Source organism: Lycium barbarum, chromosome 4 (assembly GCF_019175385.1).
Source record: "Lycium barbarum isolate Lr01 chromosome 4, ASM1917538v2, whole genome shotgun sequence".
Taxonomy (NCBI): domain Eukaryota; kingdom Viridiplantae; phylum Streptophyta; class Magnoliopsida; order Solanales; family Solanaceae; genus Lycium; species Lycium barbarum.
Window position 1 is genome coordinate 78,968,461 of NC_083340.1, and position 15,159 is coordinate 78,983,619.

Sequence of the window (15,159 nt, forward strand, 5' to 3'; positions counted from 1 at the left end):
CGTGCATCTTTCGAAGTCAAAGAAAGAGAGAGAGCTAATCACAATTAGTTTCTTCCAGCAAGAAATGATGTTAAGTAATTTTATCTCATTTCCCAATAAATTCCCGCCAGTGCCTTTCAATGAGCTGAATTCACAAGAAATCAAAATAGGTCTCCACCTAACATTGTCTATAAGGAGTAATTGCAATATTGAGGTTCAGTCGATATTTGTAATGGGACAAAGAGAACAATACCACTCTATGGCTGCAAAAGAACTTGTTGCATGTGATAGATAAACCTCAAATTACATACCGTTCAAGGTTTGCCAAGTCAGATACGGGTCTGATTGTCTCTACGCCCAAATAGCAGAACGTGCCTACATCTGTAAATTAACACATACTTAGATTGAGAAATCTAAGGAAATACGAAGAAGCTATCCATTTCCCTACTTCTCTCTAGCAAAGTCACCGATGAAACCAAAAAATAACACCAAAAGTAAATAGCACCAAAATAAAAAGAAATAGTGAACAAAAATAAAAGAGGAAGAAGAAAAAAACTATTTGAAGTAGGAAAGTCGAAGCAACAGAATAACCAGCCGAGAAACAGAGTGAGAGTGAAAAATGAACAATTAAACTTGCTTACATAATTTACAAGGACGAACTGAAGAAGCCAAAGTTTCTGATGGATTCCACAATTAGCACGCTCCATTAGAAACTAAATGTAGAATTAGGGCTCAAATCTCGCCTTGTTTGAAGATGGAGACCTAGAGGGTGTTTTTATTGATTTTAGGTTTGTTTGATAAGGAGAGCTGGAGGCGGCACATGAAAGTTCCGAAAGAAATGGGCGTGGAACTGAAAATAAGTCGAATGTGAAAGTGGAAGCAGATGTCTTTAACGTAGAATGACGGTTTCACCCTTCGTCGCACCAACAGACCCACACTTATTGTGAGAGTGAAAAATGAACAATTAAATTTGCTTACATAATTTACAAGGAACTGAAGAAGCCAAGTTTCTGATGGATTCCACAATTAGCACGCTCCATTAGAAACTAAATGTAGAATTAGGGCTCAAATTTCGCCTTGTTTGAAGATGGATACCTAGAGGGAGTTTTTGTTGATTTTAGGTTTGTTTGACAAGGAGAGCTGGAGGCGGCACATGAAAGTTCCGGAAGAAATGGGCGTGGAACTGAAAATAAGTCAAATGTGAAAGTGGAAGCCAGATGTCTTTAACGTAGGAAATGACGGTTTCACCCTTTATCGCACCAACAGACCCACACTTATTATATAGTTAAAAGCTGTGGGCGATGAAGCCTAGGTAGGGTCCTTTTCTAAAATGACAAATATACCCCTTTATAGTAATATGAGGTACCCTATATGGAGAAAGGCAGTTATGTCATTCAACAAACAATTACTCCCTATGTCTCAATGTATAGGTGCAGTTTGACTGGACATCAAATTTATTTAATAAAGAAATTTATTTTTTTGAGACAGGCTAAAAAGAAAAGTGCAGACATATATAGAGAGAGAGCGCGCGCGCGCGAGAGAGCAGAAGTTTGTAACCGACGTGGAAAAGAAAATTGACCGACTCAGAGCGTACCAACAACACACACATGTTGCTCCTTTTCATGCGCTGCTCTTAACACCTTCTCTCTCATGGAGCAATATTGGGCTGTTTATGAAGCACACAGGTTGAATTGAGTGTACAATGCACACGGTATAAGTAGAAGAAAAGGGAAAGTTGAAGAATGGTTAGAGGCTTTTTGTTACATTCGATTTAGCAGAATAAGATTGGCAGATTTGTTTAGTAATTTTGTTTTGTAAATGTCTGAATTGGTGGCTCGGACTGGTCGACATCAGCAGCGGTATGAGGCTGGTTATCGCCTTATCGCCGGGTATTTTCTCCTTCCTTCTCACTTTTTGTTAAATTTGGTTTTATTTGCTTTACGTAAAGTTTCCTCTTTTACCCTACTTCTTTTTGTTTGGTGTTTGCTAAATTGGGTTTTGTTTTGTTTTGATAAATTCTGTAGAATGTGGGTTCAAATTTCCTCTTTTCTTCTTTTTCTTTTGTTTCAATTACAGTGCTTTTGAGTTTTATCATGTGTGGATCAATGGGGTGAAATCTGGTTGAATGTCAATCTCCTATGTGACCTGGTTGTGCTTGTTAGAAAATAGGTTTCAGAAGCGGGGAACAAATTTATCCGGCTTTGATAGAGTAATCTTTGTGTTAAGAAATTTAAGCCTCCACTCTTGTTGCTACAGGGATAGTGGCAGAATTCCTCCAGCATTTTACAAAGCCAATGAAATCAAGTTTTCAGCAATTAACTTGAATTTCTCACAATAACATAATTGTATTTTGTAATGAGTATATAGAGAAGAAGAGAGGAAATCAATCGTCTGTTTGTTGTTTTCTTCGTTTTGGAGGAGATACAATACGTATAGTACCTTTAGAAGTCTGATGGTAACAGACCCAACCATTACAGGTCCCTTTTCAAACACCAACAGGAAAATTTGGATGCCGCAGTGGCCCCGTCGCACCCGCCATAGCACCCAAATTGGGTGCCACAGCTGCCGCATTGTGCTATAGTGGTCGCACCGCACTGGCCACCGCGCCCGTTTAGGTGCTTGGTCGGGTGCAGCGCACCGGCCTTCTCCTCGCTCCAAAATTTATTCTCTCATATACTCCCATCAATACTAACTATTCCAACTCCTTCCTTGTATGCTTGGGCATGTTATGAGGATTGAAGCATGCAATCTCTGACAGTGACAAACAAGAGAGAGGAGGAATTGTATAAAAAATGTTCAAAAGAATGTTGCTATTCTTCCTTTGTTTGCCTTTGGGGTATTGGTTTTCTCGTGTTCATGTGAATGCAAAGGGTTTTAAAAATATGATGTTTGCGTTTCATTTTCATGATATAGGTGAAAGTCTTGCTATAAGTGGAAGTTCCTTTTAATGCTTGTTCCCTGGGATGGCCAATGTTCATTCTAAGTTGCTTCGTGAAGAGTAAAATTCTTTGATCAAATAAATTTTATTAAGGAGACAGCTCTAAGGTGGTGTTGTAATGTGACATCAGAAGCAAAAGTTGAATTCCAAAATAAGAAAAAGTATACAATTGACTTTGATCTCCAAAATGGAGTTAACATTTCCTTCCAAAACCTCTAGTTCCTTTCTTCCTATATTGTCCACCATATGCTGGGTGGATGGATTCTCTTTTGGCCTGCTTAGTCCCTTTTTGTACCATCATCTGATTAGATCCTCTTATAGTCCATTTCAGACCCAAAAATGTAAACAAAGTTGTATATGGTATTTTGAATAGCATGCGGAACTGTTAAAAACAAGCAAAAAGATTTAGGAGATGTAAAGGAAAACAAAAAGACTCTTTGAAAGTTAGAATAGGAGCAGTGGAGCCAGTTTGATCTCAGTTAATTTTACCAAAAGTCCATCTCAACATCATTATAGTGGGAGTAAGTTGAGCCTGGAGTTGGTCTGTCATTGCAGAAGCTTCAGAGGGATCAAATAGTCATTTCATATCATAGTGTCTTCTCATGAGTTCCCTTTTCATTATGCCTACTAGAAGAAAGCTACTCCTTATCCTCCGCATTAACGTTACCTCTAGATTCCCACGTCTCCAAACTTGTTCTTTTTAACATCTCTTTTGAGGTCAAGTCACAATCCGCTTCATGTATTTAGATATTTAATGATCATTTCTTTTGTTTTCATCACCATGCCAAAGCGTATTTGACAGCATTAATTAATTTTCACATGTCCAATCACCATCAACTTGGTACCGTTTTCCACTTAAAACATCATGCAATGGCAGTTAGGGCTGGTGAATGTGGCAGGAAAAGGATTAATTGATTTGTCTAGTTGAGAGATTGCCTCCTTGCCCATTTCTTTGTCAATGAGCAATGCACCTTGAATAGCTATGTAGAGTGTTACATTTTAACTCTTGCACTGTATCAAAATAAGTTAGCTCATAGAAGTCAACAGTTATGACCTGAACATATTAACTCTTTCAGCTCTTGCAAGAGAGCACTAGGTGTGACACCAAAAGATTGGTCTGTTATTGTTATACTGAAGATGATATTAATTTGACTCTATCAAAAGTTAACTTTAATTGAATCCTACAGACAGTAATCAGTGGCGGAAGGGGGGTGGGGTATGATATGCTGAATTGGGTGTCAATACTTATGACGATATCGACATATTGGTATCTTCCTGTTGTCCATAGCCTCAAGAATTTACCTTCTTGCCTGCTCTACTTCAGTTATTCTTATTCATAATGCTGAATGAAACGGAACCGGAGTAATGACTATAGCATTTAACTGCAACTGGGCCTTGTTAAGTTATCTAGGTAAACCATGAGTAGGCTTAAAGGATCAGAATCAGAGAGTAGTTGCGGAGCTTTTCATGCCGTGTTGGTAACAGTAGGCTTTCCGGTTCTTCCTTAAAAGGGATAGTTGGTATTCTGGGGAAAGGGTGCTGTCACTCTTTGGAAGGTATCACTCCCATAAAAACCTGCTATATGGAGCAAAATTCTCCAACAAGTATGTGCTGAGTTAGTAGAAACAAATTCTGACTTTTAGCTTTAAAGCAAAATTCCACACAAGAAAATATTAGCTAAAATCCATGGCATTTTGGTTTTCAAACGTCTTAGTAAGTTCAAAGCTGAACTTGAGGCTGTTTCAATCGGAAGTGAAATCCGAAGATGCTATACAAGCTGTCATGGTAAGTATCAAATGAGCCAAAAATCTTTGGAAGAATAGAGGGGTTTACAACTTCAAATTTCTGTATGTTTCAAGGCCATTAATTCTCTCAATACATCAATGGAGGGAGTGTTTCAGAGGGTGATTGTTTACCCTGTAGATATACGAATTCAAGCATGAGCCGTCATGGTACAAAATAGGGATGGTTGAAAGTGGAACTGTTTTAGCTCTCATGTTTCTGTTCAGTGGAATATAGACTGCAACAATGGAAACTGAAGCTAATATAATTTGATGTTAAGCTCCTGCTTGTATAGTTTGGTGTTCAGCTCTTGATAGAAATAAAATACTTATCTGCCAGGACGTAGTAAATTATTCTGCCTTAACCCTCTCCTAGTTTTATCTAAAATGAAGTCGGTCTTCAAATGTTAAAAATTATTCACAAGAAACGTTAAATGCGCCTCTATCTTTTTTCTTTCTTTCTTTTCGAAGGACAATAATAACTACACCTCAATTCGAAGCAAGTTGGGGTGTGCTATATGAATCTTCACTGTCCTTGTACTATTTAAGACATCTTAGTCCAATCTTTTATAGGATATAATTTAAAATAAAATTGAAAAACATTAGAAGTTCTCTACAATTTTTACTGCAAAACTCCCAAAAAGCAATGGACTGAAGTAAACGTACTAACATGACTAAAACTTTATTTCAACTAATTGGTATTGCCCACATATATCTTTTTATTCTGCTGTACCATATTTTTTTGCTAGGTCAAAGGTCTTTCGAGACCTCTTTCCATGTGTTTTAAGTTCCCTCGGTCCCTTTTAAAATGGGGAAACAAATATTTTGATAGAGGCACATTCAACGTTCCTTGTGAATAATTCATCAACTTAAGGAACACCAAAGAAGGACTTCATTTTGGATACACAAAATATTGGAAAGAAGAAGAATCATTTTGGATCTATCCTCTCTATGGAAGCGGCTGGAGCTTTAGCATAGTATTCAGGTCGAATATTCATTATGGATTGTGAGTGAAAGGAGTGGGCAGAGCTGGAGAAAATAATCTTAAAGAGGAATGGTTTAACTGAGGCAATGTTGAAAAGTTAAAAGATTGAACAGAGTAAAAATCAGGTGGAAGGCAAAGAGGGATCACAATGATTTAGGATCTCGTAGGTTTTGCTTTGAGTTCAATGGTTAACTTAAATTTGATGGTTTTAGTTTCTGGGGTTCTATTTCTCACCTGTAACTTGTTAGGTTTATACTTAATTTTTTTCGCATTTAAGCTTACATCACTCTACTTCATTTTTTTGTTGTCGGGTACATCTTGTGGAAGGCAAAGAGGGATCACAATGATTTAGGATCTCGTAGGTTTTGCTTTGGGTTCAATTAACTTAAATTTGATGGTTTTAGTTTCTAGGGTTCTATTTCTCACCTGTAACTTGTTAGGTTTATACTTAATTTATTTCGCATTTAAGCTTACTTCTCTACTTCATTTTTTTGTTGTCGGGTACGTCTTGTACTGATTAGAAATTTATAGGCATCTACTTCTTTAATACATCTTGGGTTTTCATTTAAAAATATTATCTCATAATCCCTTTATCTGTAGGTGTATACCATTTAGGTTCAGAAATATGGAAGACAACAGTGGTGAGTCATCTGAGAAGATAGTTGAAGTATTGATGATAAACTCGACAAGTGGGCCTGGTCTTCTATTCCCAAAGGTGAGAAATTGTTAGAGCATTTGGGCGTTGACCATAAGATAAATATATTTTATCTAAAAGCACTATAATTACCTAATGGATTTCAATATTATAAAGATGAGAAAGATAGATATTTTTGGATACAAATTTGTAATGATTAACGACATATGTGCAAAGCATTATTTATGTCTATATCTATATCTATTTATTATAAAAGGGGGAGGATTAAAGTAAAAAGTTGATAGACCAAGACCAAAATGCATGCACATATAAAGCTGAACGGCCTTTCAATCGAACACTCCTTGTATAACATTTATGTACAAAAATGTCAATATATGTTCTAATAAATTGAGCAAGATATAAATTCTCTTATTGCCACCATCATGAAATTATAGAAGTACATAGGAAAGGACACTTAACAATCGCACTTCAAGTTCAATCAGGACAATTTAGAGAAGATAAATAGATTATTATTATAACCTTATAATTACTTTCCTTCCATCAAGTATATAACTAATTAATCCCACAAGAAAGAAGGTAATCGGATAATTTTTATAACTGGAAGCGAAGCTTGAAGTCAAACCACGCATCTGGGGTATGTGGGTAGGATTTTTTCCTTTATTAAGCTAGTTAAGTTGGATTAACATTGATCATTTTCAAGGACTTCAACTTTTCCTTTGATATTGAGTCTATAACTCAAATATATTGCTTAATACTATTTATGTAATTCTCTAAAGTTGTGCACTCAATGGTATGAGGTACATGCACAACAATTTGTTCTTTTTGTATACACTTTTTACTGATTGATGCAGTACACACATGCAAGGCACGTACATTAAAACTAGTTAAGTTTAAAATACCAAAGGTACAATATTATTTCTGTTGATGTTTGGTGGCTGGTGACAGTTCCCTACTTAGGTATGTTCTGGTAAAATCCCTATCAATGTTCAACATCCTTATCTTCTGCCATTTAACGTAGTTAGGTTTTGCTGCATACGAAATCTCATGAAATACTAGTAATTCATTCGATCAAAGATTAAGACTTGAGCTCATACTTTTGTTTTTCTTAATTATTGTTTTTTAAGCATGTGTTACACATGACATGTTGCTTGCCATACTTGTTCTTTTATTTTAACTGTTCTTCCTGGTGTCTAGTTTTGGCTTTCTGATGCCAGGTGATATTTCTGAATAAGTTGGACTTAACTGTTTTGGTTCATTTGCATTTGCTATAAAGATCACAAGGATGAATACCTTATGGGTGCTGCTTATTGACATCTTTGGAACATTTTGCACAAATAGGGTGGTTGGGAAAAAGATGAAACAGTCAAGGAGGCAGCTATCCGTGAAGCCATAGAGGAAGCTGGAGTTCGAGGGGATCTAGTGGTAAGGTCTCTTCAAGTATTTGCTTTGTTCTTGATCAATAAAAGTATCTCCTTTGTTTTTGTTTATATTTGATACACAAGTTCGACTTTCCCACTGGAACTTGATGTTTCTGTGGCTTATTTGCTTAGTGCTCATTTCATTTTGTACCGCTTGGGCATGGACCATATGTTGAAGTCAGTGACATCTTATACTGCAGAAGTTTTGGATACTTTTCTGGAAATAGTTCTTTTAAATGCATTTAACAAATGGTTTTCCTGTCTTATTGTTACATAAAATGTAATTTTTTATTGATATGATGGGAACCTACACCACGTACCAGTTGTATAGAAGAAAACAGAGAATTCTATACAAAATGTGATTTTCTTCGACATCCAGTCATCTATAGTAGTTGGGTTTGAAGTGTCCCAAAAGTATACAAAAATAAGAACGCTCACTAATATCTACAAAAGAGTTTTCAGTTCCTTCAGATGCTCTTTCCTTTCCATCCATGGCGTCACAATGGGCACCAAGCGTGTAGCATCTCTATTCAATCCCTAAGACATTCCATATTATGCACCACAGCTTGTATGTAATTTGGCGATGAAGAAGTATATGATTGAGTCGTGAACACGCTCCCTTGTTTTCTTCACTTAAGCCACCAGCTAATGAAAGTTGGCTTTCTCTTCCTTATTCTTAGTTGTTAGAACGACTTCTATGCTGCTGTTCACAAAGAAAGATACTTCCCTAGGCTGTCTAGGTATCCAAACTGACTCGTGAGGAAATTCCTTTTTCTCCATCACCAATAGCTTGTGTTGAAGTACTTGATTGTGAAAATTCCTTTTTTTACGAGGCTCTATCTGTCCATCTTTTGCTTGTACAGGTTATCCATCATTTCAGATAGTTCTTTCATCTTCAAATCTTGCAAGTTTCACATGAAATCTAGTTCTATAAAACTGTTATCAAAAGCGAAAAGCGCAAAAAAGCTCTAAGGTACTTTAGGGGTAAATAAAGCGTGGGCTTCAGTGAAAAAAGGTGCAAATGGAGAAAAAACATACAAATATGTTGTGTGGTCCAAGATTAATAATCATAAGAATGACTAACAAATATACAACAACAACCCAGTGAAATCCCACAACGTGGGGTCTGGGGAGGGTAGAGTGTACGCAGACCTTACTCCTACCAAGGTAGGACAGCTGTTTCCGAAAGACCCTCGGCTCAATAAAAAGCATAAAAAGAGGTCAGATAAGGCTAAGAGATTCAAAGCGATATGGAAATGAAATAACGCAAGCGACACAGATAACATAGGATAATCAAAGCACAGGAAATAACAGATAATAGCAGAAATCAGAGCACAAGAAATTATACTGCGATAATGCGACTACTAATAAGAAAGGATAACGAGACTATCTACTAGCCTTCTACCCTAATTTGGGTCCTCCAAACCCTCCTATCTAAGGTCATGTCCTCGGTAAGCTGTAATTGCGCCATGTCGTGTCTAATTACCTCTCCCCGATACTTCTTCGGCCTACCCCTACCTCGTCTGAAACCATCCATGGCCAACCTCTCATACCTCCGCATTGAGGCATCTGTGTCTCTCCTCTTCACATGCCCAAACCATTTCAATCTCGCTTCTCGCATCTTGTCTTCCACCGAGGCCACTCCCACCTTGTCCCGAATATCCTCATTCCTAATCCTATCACTCCTGGTGTGGCCACACATCCATCTCAACATTCTCATCTCGGCAACTTTCATCTTTTGAACGTTAGAGATCTTAACTGACCAACACTCCGCCCCATACAACATAGTCGGTCTAACCACCACTTTGATTTCATCAAATAAAATGCTCTATTGGCGAAATTAAATTTGAAAAAAGATTTGGAGAGTTCCATCCCTTCGCGCTTTGACGAATTTAGGATGGAGATGGATAAGTAGCGAAGTAGATTGGTGTCACGCTTGGTCGCTTGCTATTACTCCTTCCACCCTTGACTCGTTTTGTCTCCTCAAATCTTGTATTTCTGAGGCTATCCTCGCATTGTCACCCTTCATTTCCATTAGTATCTTCATTTCAACAATGTGCTTTGAACTCTGGCTGTCCTTCATGATCACCTGTAATAAATGAACAAATAATTAGTAATAAAAGCTCTTCACTAACACTCTTTAGTGTATTCTCACAAATTTAGGTTCACTCAACCCTTGGATTTCAATCCTTGCAATTTGCCTCATTCTAATGATCTCACTTCACTCAACGCCTTTTTCCGCTCTCAAGGTGAATTCCTAAGATTGTAACCCAATTCAAACGTAAGTGTTAACAATAGGCTCCAATTGTCTTCGGGATAGAGTGGACTTTATGGTAAAACAAGAACGAACAATCAAATTCTAGAATGGACTTGAATCAACAGAAGTTGCCATGAAAACAAAGAAACAAAGCTCGGAAGAAATTAGCATGAAATGGTTGACTCACCCTAAAGAACTTAGCTAAACACAAGTTGAAACTAAGTACTAAGTGTTAGCAAGCTTAGAATATCAAAAGAAATTGAAGCAGAATGGAAATTCTCAAGATCAGACTCAAAACCTGAAAAGTCTGATGCTAAAATTTCCTTGGTGCTGGTGGATTTTGTGGAGATGAAGTGATTTCGTGTTCGCTAAATTTTCTGAGGTTGGGGAATGTGTGGAGCCGAACTAGGTTCGTGCCCACGATCCTGCATGACCTCCTTCTCTGTGGTTGCTGCCTTGCTCCACGAAAAGTTTTGTGGCTACGAAGTGGTCCACGAACCTGGAGTTTCAGTGTCTTCTTCAGCGAGTTTTCAAGCTCCGATTCAATTCCAACTTGTTCAAATCACTTCCAACCACCTTCAAACTCTAGATTTAGGCGTTCTTGATTAAAAAAAATGAGTTTTCTTCAACACCCACGTGAATCTAACACTCTTTTGGTATCCAAAAATTAGAATTCAAACTAGAAACTTTATATTCTTCAATGGTGAGAAAATTTTGAAACTCAAAATCACTCAAATGGTTTCTGGATGCCTTCAAAGTCGAGATTCGAAGTTCTTTCAAGATGTCAGAACTTGTTTCAATAAAACTCAAGCTAAAAGGATTAACAAACAACAAATTTGGATCTATAAACTCAACTTGAAGCTCCTTTGGTGTTCTTCAACCAAAACTCAGATTTCAACCTTGTAATGGTTTGGAAATCAATGACAATGATTCTAATAAGTTCCTTGGCTGATTTCGAATCAATGGAAACAAACCACGCTCAAAATGATCAACTACAATTCAGGTTCAGATTCTGAGATTTTGAAGAACTGGGAAAAAGTTTGACGGGAAGAGCGACTGTTTTTGAGTTTTTTCAGTTTTTTTTTTGCTGTAATTTTCTTGTCAAATCTTAATCAGTGTTTATAGGAATAAAAACTAATCCAACTCTGATACCAAATGATAACTTTCAAGTATTGAAAGACAAGAAATTACGGAAAGCAAGTAAAGTTAGCAACAATTAGGGGACAAAACCCTATTCACCTCTAATAGCAATCTAACAAGCACCTAAGCAACTCTAAAATCTCCTTAAAAGATAGAACACTCTTGCAAACTCTAGCTCAAATCTAAGGTTGCAATCAAAAGATCACAAAACTAATCACTAAGCTCCCAAACTAGGGTGTTAATTAGGGGTGGCCGTCGGTCAGTTCGGTTTTTTGATTTTGCAAACCAACAATCGAAACCTAACCAAACTAATTTCGGTTCGGTTATTTCGGTTTAGACCACATTATCAAAGATTTTTCTGCCAAAAAAATAAAGATGTTTGGAGGCTTTCTGCATTTTTTCTTGCTTTGAAGAAACTTTCAGTTACTTTTCAATCCTTGATCTTGGATTTGGGAGTCTTCACGTGGTGGAAATTAGCTTGATATCAACTTCAATCACTGCTCACTAGACCCGGCTGAATTCTTATTGTTGGAGTTCTAGGTATTTTATAGACTTTGCAAGTGGCAGTACAAAGAAGGAAGCATTTTGTTGCTTTGGGCAAGATAACTGAAGTTTGGTAAAATCGGTTTCTGAGGAACAATCAAGAATTGAATTTATTAGAAGAGGTCGGATTGAGATGAATCTGCGGCGGAAGAGTGGGATTGATAGAAGCTTTAATGTGGGAAAGAGAGTGGTGCTTGTTGGGCTGTTGTGGGTTGACTAGTGGGGCAAACTGATGGGTTAATAAGTAATGGAATGGCAGTGGACCGAGAATTATTCATTTGGCTAAAGCTTAAAGGTTGTCAAGTATTATACATATTTCGGTTTTCTGGTTTACCTGAATTTTAATTGAAAAACCGAAACTGAATTGACTAAACGAGATTTTAAATAATGAAAATCGAAAAGAGACTCCAAAACCGAAATAACTCGGTTTGGTCGGTTTTTTCAGTTTCAACCACCGAAGGCCCACTCCTATATGTTCATCATCATGAGTTTAATGTTCATATTCAAAATAGTGTAAACCTACCAAATGGGGAAAGTGGGATGTTTATACTCAAGTTTAGCGTAAGCTTAAATTGTCTAAAATACCCCTAACTAGGCCTTGAAATACATTTAGGCCGAAAATGGTAAAAACAGTAAATGGTAATTCGTCTCCGTGGTTTCACTTCGTGGAGACGAACCCTTGTGTCTTCTCAGTAGTTCATCTCCCCTATTTCACTTCGTGGAGTCGAAACCTTGTGTCCTCAGCCATGTTCGTCTCCACAAGTTGCATTCGTGGAGATGACTTTCTGCAACTCCCTTGCTGCCCAAGTCCACAAACTCTTTTGTGGAGCCGAAGTGGCCCTCGGGCTCTTCACTTGTGGCTTCTTCAACATCGCTTTCAAGCTCGTCCTTCCACTTAAGCACGGTGTAGTATGAGTGGCCTTTTTCAAATGGTCCGTTGATGCTTTCCACTCGATCATAAGCAATCCAAATACATGTAGCTCCTTAGCTTTGGCTAGGAGTCAAAGGCCTTGAAGGTGCACGCATGAGCTCAGATTTATCAATTTGTACTCTTGTTCACAACTTGACTTCCCATCATGGAAGATTACCATCCGGTACCTATGCTGGTGAGAGATAGTAGGTACCCGGTGAATTTGTCAAGGTGCGCAAAACTAGGTTGAACCATCTGTATTAAAAAGATGCTCATTAAGATTAGGAATATTTTGCATCTCTGGTCGTACATGATAACTAGAGTACCAAGAATTAGGAAACTTTCCTCTGATTGTAGCTCATAACTGCTATCATAATAAGGAGCCTTCTTGTTTGTTTACCCACCAATTTCACTAAGAGCTTTCTCACCTATTATTTTGTCTTTGCATGCACTTGTTCTTATTTGTTTTTCTTTTCCTGTATTCATAAGAGTCTATGCATTTGTATTTTGAAGCACTTTCTGGGACACTACCTGTTTAAAAGCAAGACACTTCAGGACGAGTTCAGTCCAGAAGGTTTGTGTAGAGCTGCCATGTTTGCTTTGTTGGTGAAGGAAGAGCTTGAGTGCTGGCCTGAACAGAGCCTTAGAAGAAGAAGTTGGCTGACAGTTCCAGAAGCAATTGAATGTTGCCGGCACCCATGGATGCGACAGGCTCTCGATGAAGGATTTTTGAAGTGGCATGACAGTGGTAAGACAAGCACAATGAATTGCAAGGACTAGTTTTTGAGGTTTTTTTTTTCTCAACTTCCCGGTAGGAAGACACTGGTCCTCAAACTCAAAGTTGGATGGTGTCATGGTGTGTATTAGCTTCAGTTCCATTTTAGGACTAGGAGGTAAGAGAATCAGCAAATAGTTTGTCTTAGATATTGAACCGCATTTTAATGATTCCATGATGAATAGACTTGATGGTGAATTGGTAAGAACAAAGAAGACATCTTCATTATGTCTAACCAACTACATTTGGTTCGATAACCTTGTTGTGGACTAACCAAATTAGTTAGTTTAACAAATGATGCTTTACATCCTAGTATTGTAATTACGTTGTTATTCTCGTTTGATGCGGATAAATGTTATGCATATTATGGGAAACTATACAATTTCATTATTTCTATCCTCCATGGGCAGACCTAGTGTATAACTTATGAGTTCATCCAAACTTAGTAATCTTAAATTTGGACCTTATATATGTATTAAAAATTCATTAAATAGATACAAATAATATAAGTTTGAACTCGGTAAATTTGAATAGATACAAATAGTATAGTTTGAACTCTCGTAATTTGAAACTATATTATTTGAATAGATACAAATAATATAAGTTTGAACTCTCGTAATTTGAATAGATACAAATAATATAGTTTGAACTCTCGTAATTTGGCCACATGGTAAAGCAGTGAGGCCTAGTGATATGATGCAGAGGACCTAATCTAACTTGTTAAACAATATGTCTCCGTCTGGTTTATGACAAATGAAAGAAACGCGAGGACAGTGTATTATCTTACGCTCCTGAAAACTACTAAGCTCGATCGAGGACATACAATTTTCGGTAAATGGCCAAATATATCCCCTACTATCGAAAATAGTTTAAATATATCCGTTGTTTAACTATCCGTCTAATTAACAGCTTGCCGTTATAGTTTGGCACTAAATTGCCCCATTTGGACAGAGGGACACGTGGCAGTTGTAGAACAGAAACCCCCATCCCCTATTTTAGTAACCGAGTTAACTAAAAACCATCCATGATCCGATCCAAATTCCTCCCCCCCCCCCCCCCCCCCCCCCCACTAAAAAAAACTATACGCCTACTAAACTAATAGCCGAAAATTGTGCAGTTCTTATCCCTTCCCGTTTTTGAGATAATGTGAACGTTGGGTGTTTAAGAGAGTGAGCAGCCAATAAAAGGTCTTTCAATTCAAAAGCAATGGCACACGGCTGGCTGTCGGAGAAGTACTGGTAGCATCCACGGTGGCATACCTCAATTAAAAGTTGACGGGCTTGAATGGAAAATCAAAAAGATGATTATCGTGGAAGAAGTGTCCAAAGATGAGCCCAAGAAGATGTTTATCGTGGAAGAAGAACCCGAGAATGAGTTCAAGAATTATAGCAAGGAATGAACTAAATGCTTCACATAATTCATGATTCAAGTCCAAGTCCAAGAGGAGGAAGATTGGAGCCACGTGAAGCCCATAAGAACAGGAGTGCCCAACAAGGGGCTTATTTGGGGCAATTTGCACGGTTGGCCTTATTCGAGGCTAGTCTTCAATTTTTGTCCCTCAAATTGCTGGTCTTTAATTTTTTTCATTCGCCTAAACTATCCCGAGGTTGTAGGTTCGAACTCCGGCTCAGTAAAAAATAATAATTAGCAAGGTGGAGTTCGTTGCATAATTAGGACTATTCGGGTTAAGGCTTAACTTTGGTAAAATTCCAGTAGAGTTAAATGGAAAAAAATGACAATTTTTTTTTTGCCTTAAGGCATACTTTTCGCGAAGCTTT

The 15,159-nt window shown here is 37.6% G+C and overlaps 1 protein-coding gene across 1 annotated transcript; it reads left to right on the forward strand.

The window, feature by feature from the left end:
* Window positions 1-1,479: 1,479 nt before the first annotated feature.
* LOC132636096 (nudix hydrolase 16, mitochondrial-like) lies at window positions 1,480-13,777 on the forward strand. The gene is made up of 4 exons (XM_060352792.1): window positions 1,480-1,868; window positions 6,284-6,398; window positions 7,677-7,760; window positions 13,120-13,777. Exons 1-4 carry the CDS (start codon window positions 1,798-1,800, stop codon window positions 13,384-13,386), a joined length of 537 nt encoding a protein of 178 aa, XP_060208775.1. The 5' UTR covers window positions 1,480-1,797; the 3' UTR covers window positions 13,387-13,777.
* The last annotated feature ends 1,382 nt before the right edge of the window (window positions 13,778-15,159 follow it).